This window comes from Myotis nattereri, assembly GCF_964212035.1.
Source record: "Myotis nattereri genome assembly, chromosome: 5".
Lineage (NCBI taxonomy): Eukaryota > Metazoa > Chordata > Mammalia > Chiroptera > Vespertilionidae > Myotis > Myotis nattereri.
In genome coordinates this window covers 35,738,690-35,755,646 of record NC_138080.1, presented here as the reverse complement: position 1 = coordinate 35,755,646, position 16,957 = coordinate 35,738,690, and the positions used below count along the sequence as shown (strand labels likewise).

General features: G+C 40.2%; 1 protein-coding gene and 1 pseudogene across 3 annotated transcripts in view; one reads left to right on the top strand and one right to left on the bottom strand.

Moving 5' to 3' along the window:
- LOC308519229 (large ribosomal subunit protein eL21-like) overlaps positions 1-13,944 on the top strand; it is a 34,425-nt pseudogene extending 20,481 nt beyond the window's left edge. Inside the window, exon 3 of the transcript in view lies at positions 13,823-13,944. The product of the transcript in view is annotated as a large ribosomal subunit protein eL21-like (transcript). The remainder of the gene's footprint in view (positions 1-13,822) is intronic.
- The window catches only part of MSRA (methionine sulfoxide reductase A), a 391,931-nt gene extending 377,318 nt beyond the window's left edge, over positions 1-14,613 (bottom strand). The window contains exon 1 of one of the 2 annotated variants that reach the window (XM_081092888.1): positions 14,229-14,613. In XM_081092888.1, the coding sequence (XP_080949014.1) occupies positions 14,229-14,364 (136 nt within the window). In that variant the 5' untranslated portion in view covers positions 14,365-14,613. The remainder of the gene's footprint in view (positions 1-14,228) is intronic. The other variant, XM_081092889.1, reaches the window with a different exon arrangement.
- Between the last annotated feature and the right edge of the window lie 2,344 nt (positions 14,614-16,957).

Below are 16,957 nucleotides of genomic sequence, written 5' to 3'. Positions count from 1 at the left end.
ATCCAACTCCTAATTTTCACCAGAAAATAATTATTCCCTTTTATTCCACTTTATTAACCCACAGAATTTCACAGTATAAGCATAAGAAAATAAAATGTTTTTAACTTCTTAAACCAAAAGTTATCTGCAAGGGGCTCCTCGAACCTCTTACATTCAGAGGCAGTTGGGTGCAGTTTCTACTCTTGGAGGGATGTGGCTCCCCAGTAACCAGAGACAGACTCTGCCTGAGCTCGCCTGTTATCAGGCCCAGTGCAGTCCTGTGTGGTAGCAGGAGCTCTGAACAGCGCTTCATGCCAGTGCACACATCTCAGTGTGCGAGGAATGCTAAGTGGTTAGCGAGGAACTCCAGGGACCAGCAGGAGTAGCTGCAGAGAGCTTACTGCGAGATGACATAGCTCTTTATGAATTAGTTCTTAAGAAGAGATAAGGAAATGGAGGTTTTCAGCAATGTAGTGTTTTCTCGGGGGCTCAGTTTGACAGCTGGCTACTCCATTCTGCAAACTCAAACACGGTTTTCTTTTTATCTGCTAACTACAGCACATTCAAGATTTTTTACTTGAGGTTTCATTTTCTCCAGCTGGAAAGCTATGAATTCCCTCATAGTATTTCATTCTCATGACTCTTGCCTTTTGGGTAAAAATCTGTTAAAATATCAAATTTTTTTCAGTTGGCCAAAGAATCATTTTTGGCCTTATGTGAACAGTGCTTTTTAGTTTTTCATACTGTATTTGACCCAAGCAAACTATAAATTACTTAACTATAAACTACAAATTTAAAAAAAAATCAAAGGTAAAACATGGAAAAGTTACAGAGGAAAATTCATCTTACCATGGCAACATCTTCAAAACAGTTTATTTTATATCCAACCTCTAGGAAGACATTCAATGTCTCTAAATTTTATTCTTCTTCTTCTTAATGTAATGATACATACATTCATCAAAACATACCATAACTCTGCATTTCTTCCAGTTTCAACTATTACCGGTCTTAGCTGTACTATAATGTAAATTTAATATACTTATTCAACAAGCTGGTGGATCAGAAATATGCCATGCTGAGAAACACCGCAGGTATGCTCTCGTGAAATGATACAAAAGTCCTAACAAAATATAGGAACTATGTCCTCCTTTGTGTAGGGCAATAACCTTATTCAACCTTTTATAAGCAATCCAGTTTATAGAAGAGGTCCCAGTTGACCCGTACAATATGACAATTCCTGCTCAAGATAAAATCAAGCATTTGGCATAACCACACACACACACACCAAGCCCAAAATAGAGTAGTCTAAGCCAATCCCAACATCACCAAACCAACCAAGACTTCATTTAGTTACAGTTTTGGCTGTCCCAGAGTCAAATCTTAAACCAGTCAATCAGGAATTACTAGTACCTGATCAGCAATAGTTCAGTAATCTGCCTGATAGACCCCTAGATTACTATCAGGGGTCTGGTAGTTCCTAAGCAGTGGTTCTCAACCTTCCTAATGCCACGACCCTTTAATACAGTTCCTCACGTTGTGGTGACCCCCAACCATAAAATTATTTTCGTTGCTACTTCATAACTGTAATTTGGCTACTGTTATGAATCGTAATGTAAATACCTGATATGCAGGATGTATTTTCATTGTTCGCGACCCACAGGTTGAGAACTGCTGGGAGGGAGCTAACCTTGAGGTAACCAACCCGCTTTTTCTCCTAGTATACTGTAACTTACTCATTCTCACTCCTTTCTTCCTAGAAAAGTCTTTCATTTTGTACAGCTGCTCAGAACTCATTTCTATCTACTAGACTGGATGCTGCCCAATTCTAATACATTTCTGTCCTATTAAGATTTTAAATGTTTAATATGCCTCAGTTTGTATTTGAGTCAAAGTAGTGAAGTATCTCACCAAATGGGAAGAACATTATGACAGGACATCCAGAGGAAGTTACCTGAAGACCAAGCCACTTAGCCATTGTAATCCAAAAACTCTGGCCATGCCAATTGGGCACTGTAACTAGGCCAGAAGTTCAGGAAACAAAGGAGAAAAATAGCAATCACTGAACTCCAAATATATTAAAGCAACTCATCCTTCACCTCCCTAAGGAGACACATTGGGATGAAAGTGTAAAACAGGGCCCCAAAACCCTGGCTCCATCTCCAACCCTGAGAACAATCTAAGCTGAAACAGTCCCTAAAGGCAGCATGGAAGGGGAAGAGCTGAGTTTAGCCTCAAAATATTTAGCCCAGGACGTTTAAATGGGCTCTGAGGAGGACAGCAAGCATCCTGGGAGGAAGGAGCTAAGAGCAGGAGTAAGCCTCAGGAGTGGAAGCAGAGACCTGGAACACTGACATCAGCAGCAAGTTACAGAAAGTTTCCAACTCCAGGATGAACAGTGTCGTCGCACAGGTCACACAGAGTTACCACTATTTCCTAAGCAGAGACAGAAGGAAATCTGAGTTTTAAACAGACGTCTGAGAATGGTGCTCACAACAGACTGGGGAAAACGAGGACTAGACCAAGGAAAGTGTGGTGGTTAATTTTGTGTATCAACCTGATTGGACTAAAGGATGTCCAGATAATACATTATTTCTAGCTGTGCCTGTGAAAGTGTTTCTGGAATGGATTAGCATTTGAATAAGTTCACTAAATAAAGAACTTGGCTCCCACTAATGTTGGGGAACCTCATCCAACCTGATAAGATTAGAACAAAAAGGTGCATGAAGAATGAATTTACTCTCGGGGGCTGGAACAGCCATCTTCTCCTGCCCTTAGACACTCCTATTTCTCGGGCCTTAGGACTCAGACTGGGACTTAAGTCATTGGCTACCTTCAAGGTAGCACAGGAATCACTCCACCAGCTTTCCTGGGCCTCGAGCTTACAGATGGCAGATCTTGGACTTCTCAGCCTCTAATACTATATGGGCCAATCCTTCATAATAAATCTCTTTCTATATATCTACATATATTCTATTGGTTCTGTTCCTCTGGAGAATTCTGACTAATAGAGGGCAAAAACAATCAAGACTTCTGGGAAAAAGACAGTAAATACAGAGACAAGGATCACAGATGAATGTAGCTAAGGGTTAGGGAGAATTAGAAGCATATTTTAAAAAAATTTTTTTAAAAAAGAAGCATATTAATGCCACTAGCAGAAATGGGGAATTAAAATATGTATATAATGTTTTGTATAGAAAACAGTAAGTTTGGTCTTAGAACTAAATTTAGGGTTACAGCGGGACATACACAGCCTATAAATATCTGCAAATAGATACAGATTTCAGAAGCTATTCACTGGCTAGAGTGGAAGTGAAGAAGCTAGCCAGCCATGAGAAGGGTAGAAAGAGAAAAGCAATAAAAAAAGGACAAAGGCGGGGGTAACCCCAGCAAATGCCAATTCTTCTTACCCAAAGATAAGGCCATTGTCAGAAACTCCCAACCTCTTACCATCTCTTGGCTTAAAATTTGATAAGGAGATAGATCCAAGTTAAAATGGTTGAACTGTCATATGATGACAAACCCATGCCCCACTAGAAATCTGATGTAATTAAAGCTCTGGGCAGCATGGCAGAAACTCAGCTCTGTTCAGCCAAACCTGGGCTAATGCTCTGAACTATAAGGAGAGGAAGTGGCAGGTAAGAGACTGCCATCATATAACAGGGTAGGCTGACGCTCCATTCTTCAAATATGGCCCACTCCTTATCACATACATTTCCATTTGGCTGCAAAAATTCTTTCCAGCTCATAAAGTATTCTGGTATGAAAGGAAAAACCAGTAACTTGGAAACCAGCAAACACTGGCAATCCCCAGGCCCCAAACTGTGGGAAGCCGCCTATTGTCTTCACTAGCAGAGAGGTATGGACAAGGAGCCTGGAATGCTGGTGACCCTTGAGCCCTGGCAAAGGTCAGAGCTATACACCAACTGTTTAGTGAAGACAATGGTAGCTGAAGCAACTTCCCAGCCAGATAGTCATGTAAATCCTTACTGATAAGATAGTCTGTCTGTTACTGGAAATTGCCTGCCTAAGGGCTATAGGTGTATCCCAAACTGAATAAAAGGATGGCAAGGCCTGAGCACAAGCAGAGTCCTTCCTCTTGCTTTGGGCTCCTGCCTGGCCCCTCCACTTGCAAATTATTATTTCTTGTCTTGTCTCTGTTAATTGTGCGCGGCCCCTCTTCCAGAGCCCAAACCCTGAACCATGCGGGATGTGGGTCAATCACACCAAACGCCTACCTTTCCTGTTGTTGTAATGTACCCCGCGGATCACACAAGGACGCCTCAAGAAGTCGAATTAAGGAGTAACATTTATTTCAAATCCGGGACTACAAGGGGGCATTTTGCTCTCCAAATCTCGTAGTCCTTACATAGCCCCACCACCAGATTTATATAGGCAAAAATCACAAAGGTATTGATTACATTTCGGGGTTTGGAATGAGGAACCTGGTTTGCAAAAAAGCAGTTTGTTACAGAAGCTAAATTGAGCCGATTAGTTATCTACCAATATTAATTATAGTTTCGGGTCTTAGGACCACTGAGTCAACAGGAACGCATTACCTGGAGCCCAAGGGGCTTGGGACCACTGAGCAATGGAAACACATTATCTGGAGCCACTGAGGCATTTAGAGGAATTGTGCAGTCCTGGCCTCCAGGTACAGAGGAATGTGTTTTCTAAAACCAGTATGACCACAACCAATGGGGTACTCAAATTACAATCAATAGGGTATTCAATTGAATGGGATGATTTATATAATTCAGAAAATCAAAATAACTTTTCTATTATTTTAGCAAGCAAATAATGCCAGAAGCCAAGTCAGCAGGGTTAAAATATTAAACAGCAATTCCCACCAAGCATGGCTGCCACCATGCTTCACTGTCTTCTTCAATCTACCCTTCACAGACACACCCGAAATAGTCTATATTTATTGACTATTTATTGTGTGCCATAATATATAATATGTGTGTGTCTATTATGCATGGTACTGTTCATAGGAACCACCTCTGAAAGAGCTCACAACAGAGTATGCTAGACTCATTCAACAAATATTTACGGTCAGCCTACTGTGTTCTAAGCACAAAGAATAAGTAGTTGATAGTCTAGTTCTACATTTTCAAGTAGTTGATAGTCTAGTTCTACATTTTTCACAAAACATTAGATATTGTGATGCTCTCTGACAAACTGGGAATTTATGATGGAAGAAAGTTGAAATAATAGGATATAGAATCCATGACTTCCACTCATCACACATTAACACCTCAAAACCATCTTTTGCAGAATTCAGTCTTTCATACATCACCAGTTCAATGACTTTCACTGGCACAGGATGGCCGGGCCAGCCAGCTGCTGTGGCATGGGAAGGGGCCTGGCCATCTGCCAAGATAGCACAGTGATGGGTAGCAGGCCTCTGGGGCCTATAAAGGGGTTAAACCAAGGAGCCTCTACTCTGGTCCTTGCTGAGGGCCTCAAGGAAACTGGCTCTCCTGGGGCTCATGACACAGCCTGATGCCTTCTTACCCAACCAGCCTCCCATTCCTCACTTCATCTGTCCTCACTCTCCTGCCTCCCAAACCTGAGTCAGGGGTACACTGTGACCTCTGGACTAAGGGTTGCAGGCCAAAGTCCTACATGGATTGTGCTGAGCAAAACACTCTTTCCCCACCACTGTTGCAAATTTCTAACTAGTCCCTGCTCCAAGATTTGAAGATGAGCAGCTTCCCATCATTGTGGCCAGTAGAAAAGTTTACCACTGGTCATAAGAGTAAGAGGAAAGTCTGAAATCAACACAAATCCATCACCACTAGTGGAAAAACAATTAAGAGTTCATACCCCATGGACAAAAGGTCACCTATGTTAGCGTCTCTGTGTTCCATGGGTCACACGGTGGTCAGAAGGAAAGACTGCCAGTTTTGGACTTTGTTCTCAGGCATCGACCATACTAGTATGCTGGCTGATATCCACAAACCACATTGAGTGCTTGATGTAGGCAGCACCCTTTGTGAAGTGCTATAGAGGATAAAATAAATATTCAACACAGCCCAGCACCTCCCTTCAAGGATTGAAACATGGCTCCTCCTCTGAACAGCCATCTTCTGGGGAGCTCACCCTCGTATGGGGAAATAAGGTATAGATTTAATAACCTGGGTAGCAACAAAACATCTAAGTAACAATGATAGACCAATAGAAAGATTCATAAAACAGTCCATAATTATTTGTCCAGTGGAAAAGAAAGGGCTCACTTAGGTCAGAGAGAAAAGGGATGAGTTTATTGGATAAATGAATTCAAACAGGGCAAGCTTTAAGGAAGTATACATGGAAAACACAATATTTTACCTAAGCAAGCATTTACTTAATGGTCACTTGTTGAATGATTAAATGAAAGGACTGGAGTGTGGAATCCTGGATAAAATCACTTGAGCAATTCCAGAAGCAGAACACTGAAACCAATGTGAGCCCAAAGATGGGTTCTATATGGGCACTGTGGGAAGAAAGGCGGGGGAGTAAGGATTAGATCTGGGGAGGTATGGAATACCCTTATTCCAGGGACTTCAGGGAAACACCGGAGGGTCTGAACACAGGGCAAAATGAAGAGCTTTAGATAGGATGCAAAGTGGAGAAATCATAGTTCTGTGTCCTACAATTTAGAAATTAATCACACATTAGGGGAAATTTTTCTAAAAGGGAAATTGTTTTCTGTCATTTTCTTTTAAAAGTCTATGTACATCACTGAAAATAAAAGAAATACACATAATGTCTTCTACAGAATAAAGGAAAGAATTTGTCCCCAAAGATCTTTTCTTTGTATAAATGATGCCACCACAATTGCTGCTTCAATAAAAATGAATATTTATGAAATGTAAAATGACTTGGATTAACTCATTCCAATTTCACCCTCTAAATTTAGATTTTTAAATCATGCCAAAATGGAGATTTTGATTACAAAAGCAAATTGAGGAAGAAAAAAAAAAAAACTACTTGACAAGAAAAAGAGCAGAATTTCTTTTAAAAAATGAACTTGAAATAGGGCTGACAAATGATAGGTGGTCAATTTGACTTAAAAACAACAGAGAGAGATCATCTTCAAAGTGAAATTATTTAATTCAATAAAGCAGTCACATTACAAGAATCAAGTCATAAAATTTTAAAAAGGAAATAAAAAGTCTCCCATCCACCTTCAGCTCACTGCATAGCTCTCTCACAGGCTGTTTGTTTCTTAGCCATTATTTCAGTTTCTTTGTGCATACATATTATTATTTTCCTTCCTGTTCTCACAAAAGTTAGCATGCTATAATGCCACTTTTCTGACCTTGCTTTTTTTTACTTAACACATTTTGGCAATCTCTCCATACCCATTCATATAGGGTTTCCATGTTCTTTCTTACAGCTGCATATTCCATTGTGAGGATGCACCATAATTTATTTAACTAGCCCCTGCTGATGGGCATTTGGGTTGTTTCCAATCTTTGGCTATTGCAAACAAGGCTGCAGTGAATAACCTGGTACAGTCATCTTTTGGCATGTGTGCAAGTGTATCTGTAGGATAAATTCCCAGAAATTGCATTCAGGGGTCAAAAGGTATATGCAATTAAATTTTTGATATATATTGCCAAATTGCCTTCCCTAAGAGTTGAGCCAATTTCCACTCTTGCCAGCATTATAAGAGAGTACCTTTTTCCTTAAGGCAACAGAGTGTAACATCAAAGTTCTGGAAGTTTGCCAGTCTGAAAAATGAAAAATGGTATTTGCATTCTCCTCATTATGAGTGAAGTAGAGCATCTTTTTATATGTTTAAGAGCCAAATGTACTTCCTCTTCTGGAAACTGTTCATACCTTTGCCTATTTTTCTAATGGATGTTGGTGTTTTCTTATTATTTTCTAGGAGCTTCTTATATATTAGGGAGACTAGTCCTTCACCTATGATATGAGTTGCAAATATATAATCCAGTTTGTCTTTTGAACTTACTTATGGTAATTTTGCCTGCGGAAAATTCTTATTTAGATGTGATCTAATTTTTCAATCTTTTAAGTCTTCTGATTTTCAAGTCATGATTAGTCTTGGCTTTCCTCACACCAAGATTATAAAGGAATTCTCCCTTTCTCATATTTAAATTATTTCATTTTTTACATTTAACTAAATGGAAAAACAGTATAGTAGTTAACATCCCAAATGCTAAAACCAAATTGCCTACATTCATATCCCAGAGCCACCACTTATTAGCAATATGAGCATGGATAAGTCACCTAACCTTTATGGCCCTTAGTTTCCACATCTACAAATGAGGAGTAATAATAATTACTTTATGTTTACTAATACATTTAATCATTTTGATATTAACCATTTTATATTAGTAAACATAAAGTAATTACTACAGTGCCTGGCATATAGTAGGCATTTAATAAGTATGAGCTATTATCATCATCTATCTTTTGGAACTTATCCTGTTTTAAGATGGAAAGTACAATCTTTTTTCCTCTATATGGCTACCTAATTGTCCCAAAACCATTTACTGAATATTCCATCTTTTCCCCACTGATTTGAGACATCACCTTTTTCATATGCTACATTTCCATATGTATTTAAGAATTTCTGGTCTTCCTTTTCTGCTCCATTCACCTAGCTATTAATGCACCAGTACCACACTGTTTGGAAGGGCTGGCTGTCCCTGTTTGCTCTACTTTTAGTTACCATAACTATCCCTATTTATTTTCCCATATGAATTTTTTAATTAGTGTATCCAGTTCTAGAATGAAATAAAAATATCATTAGTATTTTTACTGAAACCACATTACCTTTATAAATTAACTTAGGGAAAACTGATATATATGTTTCCTGTTCAGTCTTCTATCCAAGAACCTGGGTATGTCTTAACATTTGGTTTTCTTTTTTTTTCTTTTTGCATCTTTCAGTAGTGTTTTAAAGTTTTCTTCACATAGATCCTGCATATTTCTTGCCAAGTTTACTCCTAAATTTTAACTTTTCTGGTTGCTATTATAAATGGGGTGTTTTCTTCCATTATATCTCCTAACAAGTTGTTTATATAGAGTAAACCCATTGGTTTTTGTCTAGTAAGACTATACCCTGATACCTTACTAAATTCTCTTGGATTTTTCAGATATGTAATCCTATCAACTGCAAATGATGTTAATTTTATCTTCTCTTTTCCAATCTGTACATCTGTAATTGTCTTCTCTTGTCTGCATTGGCTAACACCTACAAAACATGTTAAATAATAACCAATTACCCAAAGTAGGCCTGGTCATGCTTTAGGCAGCCTTGAACAAATTACACATTTAAAAAGTTTGAAGGTTTGAATCTTAACTTCTTGCAAAGAAGAAATATACCAGGTGACAGTTTATAAAAGGATGGACATTTTAAGAGCACAAAAAGGTAAGATTAAAGCTTAGATGATAACCCTTAACAACAAAAGTATTTACTAACAATGCACACCTGCAACTAGGTTGAGCAAGAGTGGAGCACCTCCACATTCTTTCTTGATTGAGACTCTGGTGCAGTGGTTCCCAACCTTTTTGTGGCCATGCCCCACCTATGCATCTCTAAAATCCTGATGTCCCCCTGCCATGACATATAATTCATATTATTCAAAAAGTGAACTCTTATTCACGTGGAGGAAGCCTACAAGGCCATTAACTTGGTCTAAACAAGCTTCCAAAGAACATGGCATCCATGAAAGAGAAAAATAAAAGAACGAAAGGACAGTTGAAGTACTGAGTGAGAAATCACTACGAAATTGTTTTAAAAAATAATAATAATATGAAATGATATAAAAATAGCACAAAGTATCAAAACACATAATAGAGAACTGAAATGCATAAATATGTCAAAATATATATTTACATACTATATATGTGGCCCCTAGAGCCATAAGAAATGCAAAAAATTCATTTAAAATAACTCATTCTCGAATTGCCCCCCTTAAAAATCAAATTACTCCCCTGTGGGGCATGTGCTACATGTTGGGAACCACTGCTCTAGTAGAAACCTCTAATGTTTCTCCATTAAGCACCATGTTGGCCTTTGGCTGAAATTGATACACTTTATCAAAGTTAAGGAAGTTGCTATCTCTGAGTGTTATCAAAAATGGTTGTTAAACTGGTCCAACAACTTTTCAGCATCTAGGGAGATAGTTACATAGTTTTTGTTTGTTTGTTTGATCAATTAAATGATGAATTACATTAATAGATTTCCTAATATTAACCCATCTTTGCATTCTGAGACTAAATCGCATAGCTGGAGCCTGTGTATTCATAGTTATTTTACAGTTTTGCATCTATATTCATACATATAATTGTTCCGTAGTTTTATTTTGAGGCAATCTTTATCAATTTTGGTTTCAATATTATGCTTGCTTCTTTAAAACAATTTGACAATTCTTTCAGCATAAATAATATTGAAATTATCTGATTTTAAATATTTAGTGGAAGTCCCCTGTAAAACTGTCTGGACATAATGCTTTGGGAGGAGGCAAGAACTCTGACATTTTTTTTTTTTTTTAGAAAAATCAATCTGTTTAGATTTTCTACCCCTTTCTTGGATCAGGTTGGGTCAATTGTATTTTCCTAAAAATTATCTACTCCATCCGAGTTTTCAAACTTTCAAAGAGGTAAGCAAATAGTCTCTTATTAGTCTTAAAATTTTTCTATTTCCATTATTCCCCCTCAGTTCTTATCTTGTGTATTTGTACATTCTTCCCTTTTTTCTTTATTAGCCTAGGTAACAGTTTATAAATTTTATTGTTGCCGTTTAATTATTTTTCAAAGAGCCACCTTTTGGATTACTTACATTGCTTTACTGTTTTTCTACTTATGTTTAAAGTTCTTAGACAAATATATCTTTAGCAGGTGTGCTACATCTCTTCCTCACCCCAAAAAGGCATCACAGCAATAAATGCAGTGAACACTAAGAATACAAAGGCAAGAAATAGATTAAATAGGAGTTATTAATGTTATCCTGAATACCTCCAAATCCCAAATACCTGGTCAAAAAACCAGATTAGCAATGTTTCCAATATGAAGGGGGGAAAAAAGTGCCATATAAAGTAAAATCTGGGCTTTTACCATAATTAACTCATTGGAAATAAGATCAGTTTTAACTATAATAAACTTACATTTGAGTAATGTAAGAGGTACTCTGGGGTTTTAATTATAAGCCTTCCGCCTCCTGCCTATGTATAGCAATTAATTGCCCACCAATTTAGTTCAACAAGCATGAATCCCCCATTTTCTCTAGTCCCAAAGTTCTCTCAGTATTGCTGTGTAGCCAGACACTAAAACAGAGCAAAACCACCTCCACATATAAGATCAGACGAAGTCATGTGTGCCCTGCCAGCTAGCCAGTACTATCCAGAACCCACCACTAACCTGAACAGAGTGTGCTTCAATTGAGGCAGTCTAGTTCAAGTCCAGTTTTAACTAATAACCCAAAGTAGGTCTACTCATGTTTTGGTTCATTTTAGATAGCCTTGGAGAAAGTAAACATTAAAGATGTTTAAGAGATTGAATCTTACCCTCTTGCAAAGTAGAAATCTACTGAGCCACAGCTTAAAAAACGGTGTAAGTTTTCTTAAACATACTAAAAAGGGTAGGATTAAGGCTGAGATGATAATCCTTTGCACCAAAAGTATTTGGTAACAGTGCACACCTCATAGTAGGCTGAGCAAAAGACATGCAAGGAATAGGCCTTGTCTTCTAAAAATCAAAAGGTGATGCTTTCGTCACAGAACTTTTCAGAGTTTGGATGAAAATAACAGACATAGACAGAGATAATACAGATTAGTGAACAGCTGTTAAACTGATAGGAGGCTGGAATTGAGATTAATTTAACTTTCAGAACAATAATAAATCCATAAGTTTCAAGCTTATAACCACCAAAACCTATCAAAGAGGTAACACTGCCCATTTCTGGGGCCAATTAGGACTTTCAGCTCTCCATCAAGGCAGTAGTGTCAGGAATGGAGACTGGATAGGCCACAATCCTATATAATAAAAGCCTCATATGCAAATCAACCGAATGGTGGAACGATCAGTGGAATGGCTGGTCGCTATGACACGCATTGACCACCAGGGGGCAGATGCAGGAGCTGCCCCAGGCCAGCCAAGGCGGGTGCCAGTGGGCCCCTCCCCCCACACACACACCCTCCACACCCCCCACACCTCCCGGCAGATCACCCCAATGGTCTCTGCAGAGGGAGGCGACCAGCTGCAGCGGTGGGAAATGGGGCCAGTGAACGGGCAGTGCCAGGCCGGCCAAGGGTGCCAGCAGGGGTCCCTAATTGCCCTGCTGGTCACCCCCACAGATCGGCCCTGATCGCCAGCCAGGCCTAGGGACCCTGCCCATGCACAAATTTCATGCACTGGGCCTCTAGTCTAAAATGAAAATATTGGGGGGAGGGCATAGTTAGAATAGCTGAACAATAAGGACATATGCATTGTAGGTTTGGCCCTACATCAACAAAAGCAGGTATACAAACAGCTATAAGAAAAGAGAGAACAGCCTGGAGTAGAACCAGGTCCTGAGGTTCTGCAGAGTTATTATGTGGATATGAAAAAAAAATCTTTGGCTGATTTCTATCATGTTGGTCAATCTTTTACCAAAAGTGTCATTTACATACTGGGAAACTGATTGGGAAGACTTTGGTTAACAAAAAACATAACTAAATTTTGGTCAATCTTGATCTTGAACCAATTTGGAAATGTGATCAAGAGTTTTTGGGTTGTTTGTCTAGGAGGGCATGTCAAAGACACTGTAGTGTGTAAAAAGGAAGTTCAGTACAAGCTAGGGAAGTGCAGCCTTGAGAAAGCATTGCCTTTACCATAAATACCCATTTATGAATGCTGGTTTGCAAATTTGCAAAGAATTTATTTTTAAGACAAAGTTCAGATAATTTAGTCAAATATAGTTTAGATATAAAAAAATAATCTAGATTTTTTTTCTTTCTTCTAAAACTCATTCTCTGAATTTGAGTTAAAAATAAAATAAACTTTTAGGACTGCCGATGAGTTGGAGGTGATGTGATGGCTGGCACAGGAAATACAACTGCTAATGTAAGTAAATAAAAAAACAGGTCACGCAATCACTTTCCAAACTGCTTGACATTCAAAAACCTCTACCTTTTACAGCCTCATATTGAGTATTATATATGATATGCAGACCCTCACTATGACCTCCTCCTATAAATACTCACCAATTCTTTAAGGAAAAGGAAAATAGAAGAATTTCTGGGAAATTTCAAATGCAGAATCTATCTTGACATTGAGCCGTTTGTAAAATATTAATCATCACTATCCAACAGCTGTAAGGCAGTGGTTTATAAACTACGGGATGCATTAAAATCAGATGGAGGACTGAAAACACCAGTTGATAAGGCCGCACTTTGAGAAACACTGCGCCAAAGTAATCCTACTTAAATTATGGTGCTGGGGACGGTGGACCTGTGCTGTCTGCAAACTAACTGCAAGGGGTCTACCACAGAAATGAGAATTAAGCTTTTAAAATTGGGGGGTAGTTTAACATTACTTGGCATCCAAGCACGTGACCACTTTTCTGGCATTTCACTTTTATTGTACTTTCCAAAAGCGTTGGTCTGAGATTGGAAAGTTATTTTAAAGTTTGGGAAACTCAGCTCTGAAATAGACACCACCGCAGGATTGCTACACAAGTGCAGACTCGGGAGCACAGGGCCAGGGGCCGTTCCTACCAATGGAGGAAACCAGGCAGTCTTGGAAGATAATGGAAGCCTGAGGATAATGCCTGCCACCAGGACTCTGGACTGAAATACAATTTCAAAATTGCAGTTTCCAGCGTTCTGTATCATGGCTTTGTTTCTAGTGACAAAAGAACACCGCACCATCACTGCAAAAGGCCAGCGTCCCAGAGCCCGTGCAAAGGAGAAAGGAAAGGCTGCGGAGAAGCCCGGACTGCGGACGCGCATAGCCCAGAGAAAAGGCTGAAACGGGATCAGCGTTTGGAGCCGCTGGGAATCTGCACTCTGTGTGTTTACACCAGCTCTCAAGATTCCGGCCAAGCATTTTGTGTGTGCTTTTAGGGAGTGAGGGGCCAAACAAAGAAACAGAAGCGACCCCTGCCTCCTCCCTTCCCGGCGCCTCCCCGCGCCTGCGCAGACCCTAGCCTGAGCCCCAAGGAGTCCAGTCCACGGGTTTGTTCCGCGAGGGCGGAGGACGCGCCGCCACCGGGCACTTGCACGCATGCGCAGCCGCGACCACCGCGCCCTTACCCGCCACGGCGATCGGGTCCTTCCGGCCCGGCAAGGCCTCCTGGGGGCTGATCATCTTAGAAGCGGAGTCGCCCATTCCCGGGACAGGAATCAGGCTGTGGAAGAGCTGGCGAGCCCGCCTGGTGGCCGAGAGCATGGGCGGGCCGCTGGCAGAGGGGCGGCGGCGGGCGGAAGGCGCGGTCGGGGAGCCGAGCGGCAGCCGCGGGCCGGCGAGCGCTGGACTGACTGCTGGCGCCCGCGGGGGGACCGGTGCGCACTGAGCCGCCGCCCCGGAATCGAGGTTACCCAAGGCGCAGGCCGCACGGGCTGTGACCGAGGGCGTGTTCTCTCCCCGAGAGGGTGCCGCGTCCCCGGAGACACCCGCGAGCTTTTCTGGCTCGGCTTCAGTACCCTGTCCAAGCTGGGAACAAGTGTATTTATTAATGGCGGTACGAAGTACGTGAAGCGTCAGGGGCCAAAAAAATATGCCCAGCCCTTGATTTTTCAGTTCGTCCCCATTTCACAACCTCCTTAGCCGTGGTTTGGCGTGGCCAGTAAGATACAAAACGACCTACCTTACAGACAAGTAGAATGTATGTCTAGTTCCATTGCAGCCATTATGATTACCGAAAAGATGAGTATTTATCCAAAATGAAAACTAAGTACAAGTTTCAAAAAGCTCAGAATAGGGGAGAGAACTCAATAAAATGGCATACCTGTGTACACACATGCATATGTATAAACATATTGATAAACCCATTTTACGGGGGGGGGGGGGCAAGTAGAGGAGCGAGGTACTAATGTCACCACTAAGGCAGCTTAGGTGGATGTGATGGTGCTGTTGGATCATTCTTATTTCTCAAATCATAGGCGGTAACATTTGTTCCTGTGACATTTTCAACCCAAAGCATAAGGTGGGTGGAGCCAGATGGGTGTCTTGGGTGTTCCATATGTGAAATTTGGGGTTTTACAGAAATGTTCTGCCAAAATGGGCAGATAATCTCAGATGAGGAAAGGAACTGCAGACGCACCCACAGAGATGTGGGAGTTTTGACCCCCGCCCTTCCCCACCCCACGGGTTTATCTGTCTCTCTGTTTTCGTGTGGTGTGGACTGTCATGTCAGGAGGACAGGAAGATTCGCCCGACTCGACTGTAGAATGTGGCCAAGCATGTAACATTAAACTTCGATTAAAGTGCTTATTTTATCATTCACAATTCCCTGTGGGCAATGTGCCTCAGTTTTTACTTTTGATTTGTTTTTATTATGAGATTATACAAAGTAGGTTCTATAGGCCTCTCTCAGAAATACGCCTGTCCCTTGTAGGGTCGTGAAGCCCTGGTTACTGCTAAGCATTTGTAAAAATAAGATCATTCCTCTGTCAAAGGAAATACTCTGTGGGGTTTTTAAAATTGCTGCCTTTTAATACATACTGATTTGCCTTTTCTGATTAGTGGTTGGTTGTATGAAACTAAACATGTTAGAAACACTCAGCAGCTAAAAACTGAAGAATTTTTCATGTCAAGAAGTACTTATATAATGTTAAGTGGAAAAGCACAACAGACCTCAAGTATGTGCATCTGTGCGCTGTGGTATATATAAAAATGCATACACCTCCACTTGTACACCCACTGAAGACAGACTAGAAAAAATGTAAATGGTGTTTACAGTTCTGCTGTTGTTCAAAGTAATGGTCTACTGATTTTCACTTTTTTTAAACCTCTGTTTTAAAATGTTCTACAGTGTGATAGTGTTCTCAAGTGTTCCAGTGGCTGTTACTTATTATAAAAATAAACATTTTTAAAGTAGAATACCTTACTTTACTCCAAAGCTTTTTTCAAAAATCAAAACAGTTTTTACATTTACCAGAATAATTGTAAGAAGTTACATTGAGTTTTGCTTGTTTCTTGAGGAGAGATTTAAATATTTCTGCCTTCAATAATACCATTTTCACCACTAGTACTTCCTTTTCTTCAGACTTTCCTAATCCCTTCTGAGCTTCACACTGAGAGGGCCTCTTTTGTACCCATGGGGCATACACTGCTTTGATTTTTCCTTTTTTGAAATTTGTTTTCCAACAAATTCTAACAGTGTATTTCTTTAGGATGTAGTCTAAGCACCATCTTTGGTATAACAAAGGCCCAAAATACAGCAGTTTTAACAAAATAGAAGTTTATTTCTTATGTAACAATCTAGAAATAGGTAGTGGAGTGCTAAGCCGGACCATGTCTTTCCTTCCATAATATCTCATACTGGACTGGCTCACAATAAACACTCCGTGGCTATGTAATTGGTTTCATTGGGCCAGAACCCTAACTTTGATTAGTAAAAGTTTCTTTTCCATTTGTTCAAGGTTCTACTTGCCACTTGGAAACAAGAGCATTTTACACTCGACCCCAAAATAAAGCCTAGATTTTAGTTGAGATGCAGATTAGGTTGTTTTAACAAAGGTGCTGTATCTGAAACAAGGTAGTTCTGTTTTTTCCCTCTCATACTAGTCCAGCGGTAGGTGGTCCAATGCTGGTAGGGCAGCATTGCTGTCCTCATACATGACCTCCATGCCAGAACCTGCCGTCACCTCTGTATCTTAGCCCAGCGAAAAGGCAGAACGCAAAGAGTGTACATTTCAATGCTCCTAAGAGTGCATCCCAGAGGTAACATACATCATTTCTATTTGTTCTACTGATATGATGAGAGACATGCTCATAAACAGATGTGATCTAACAGTTGTGAAGGTGAGAGATGAAGTTG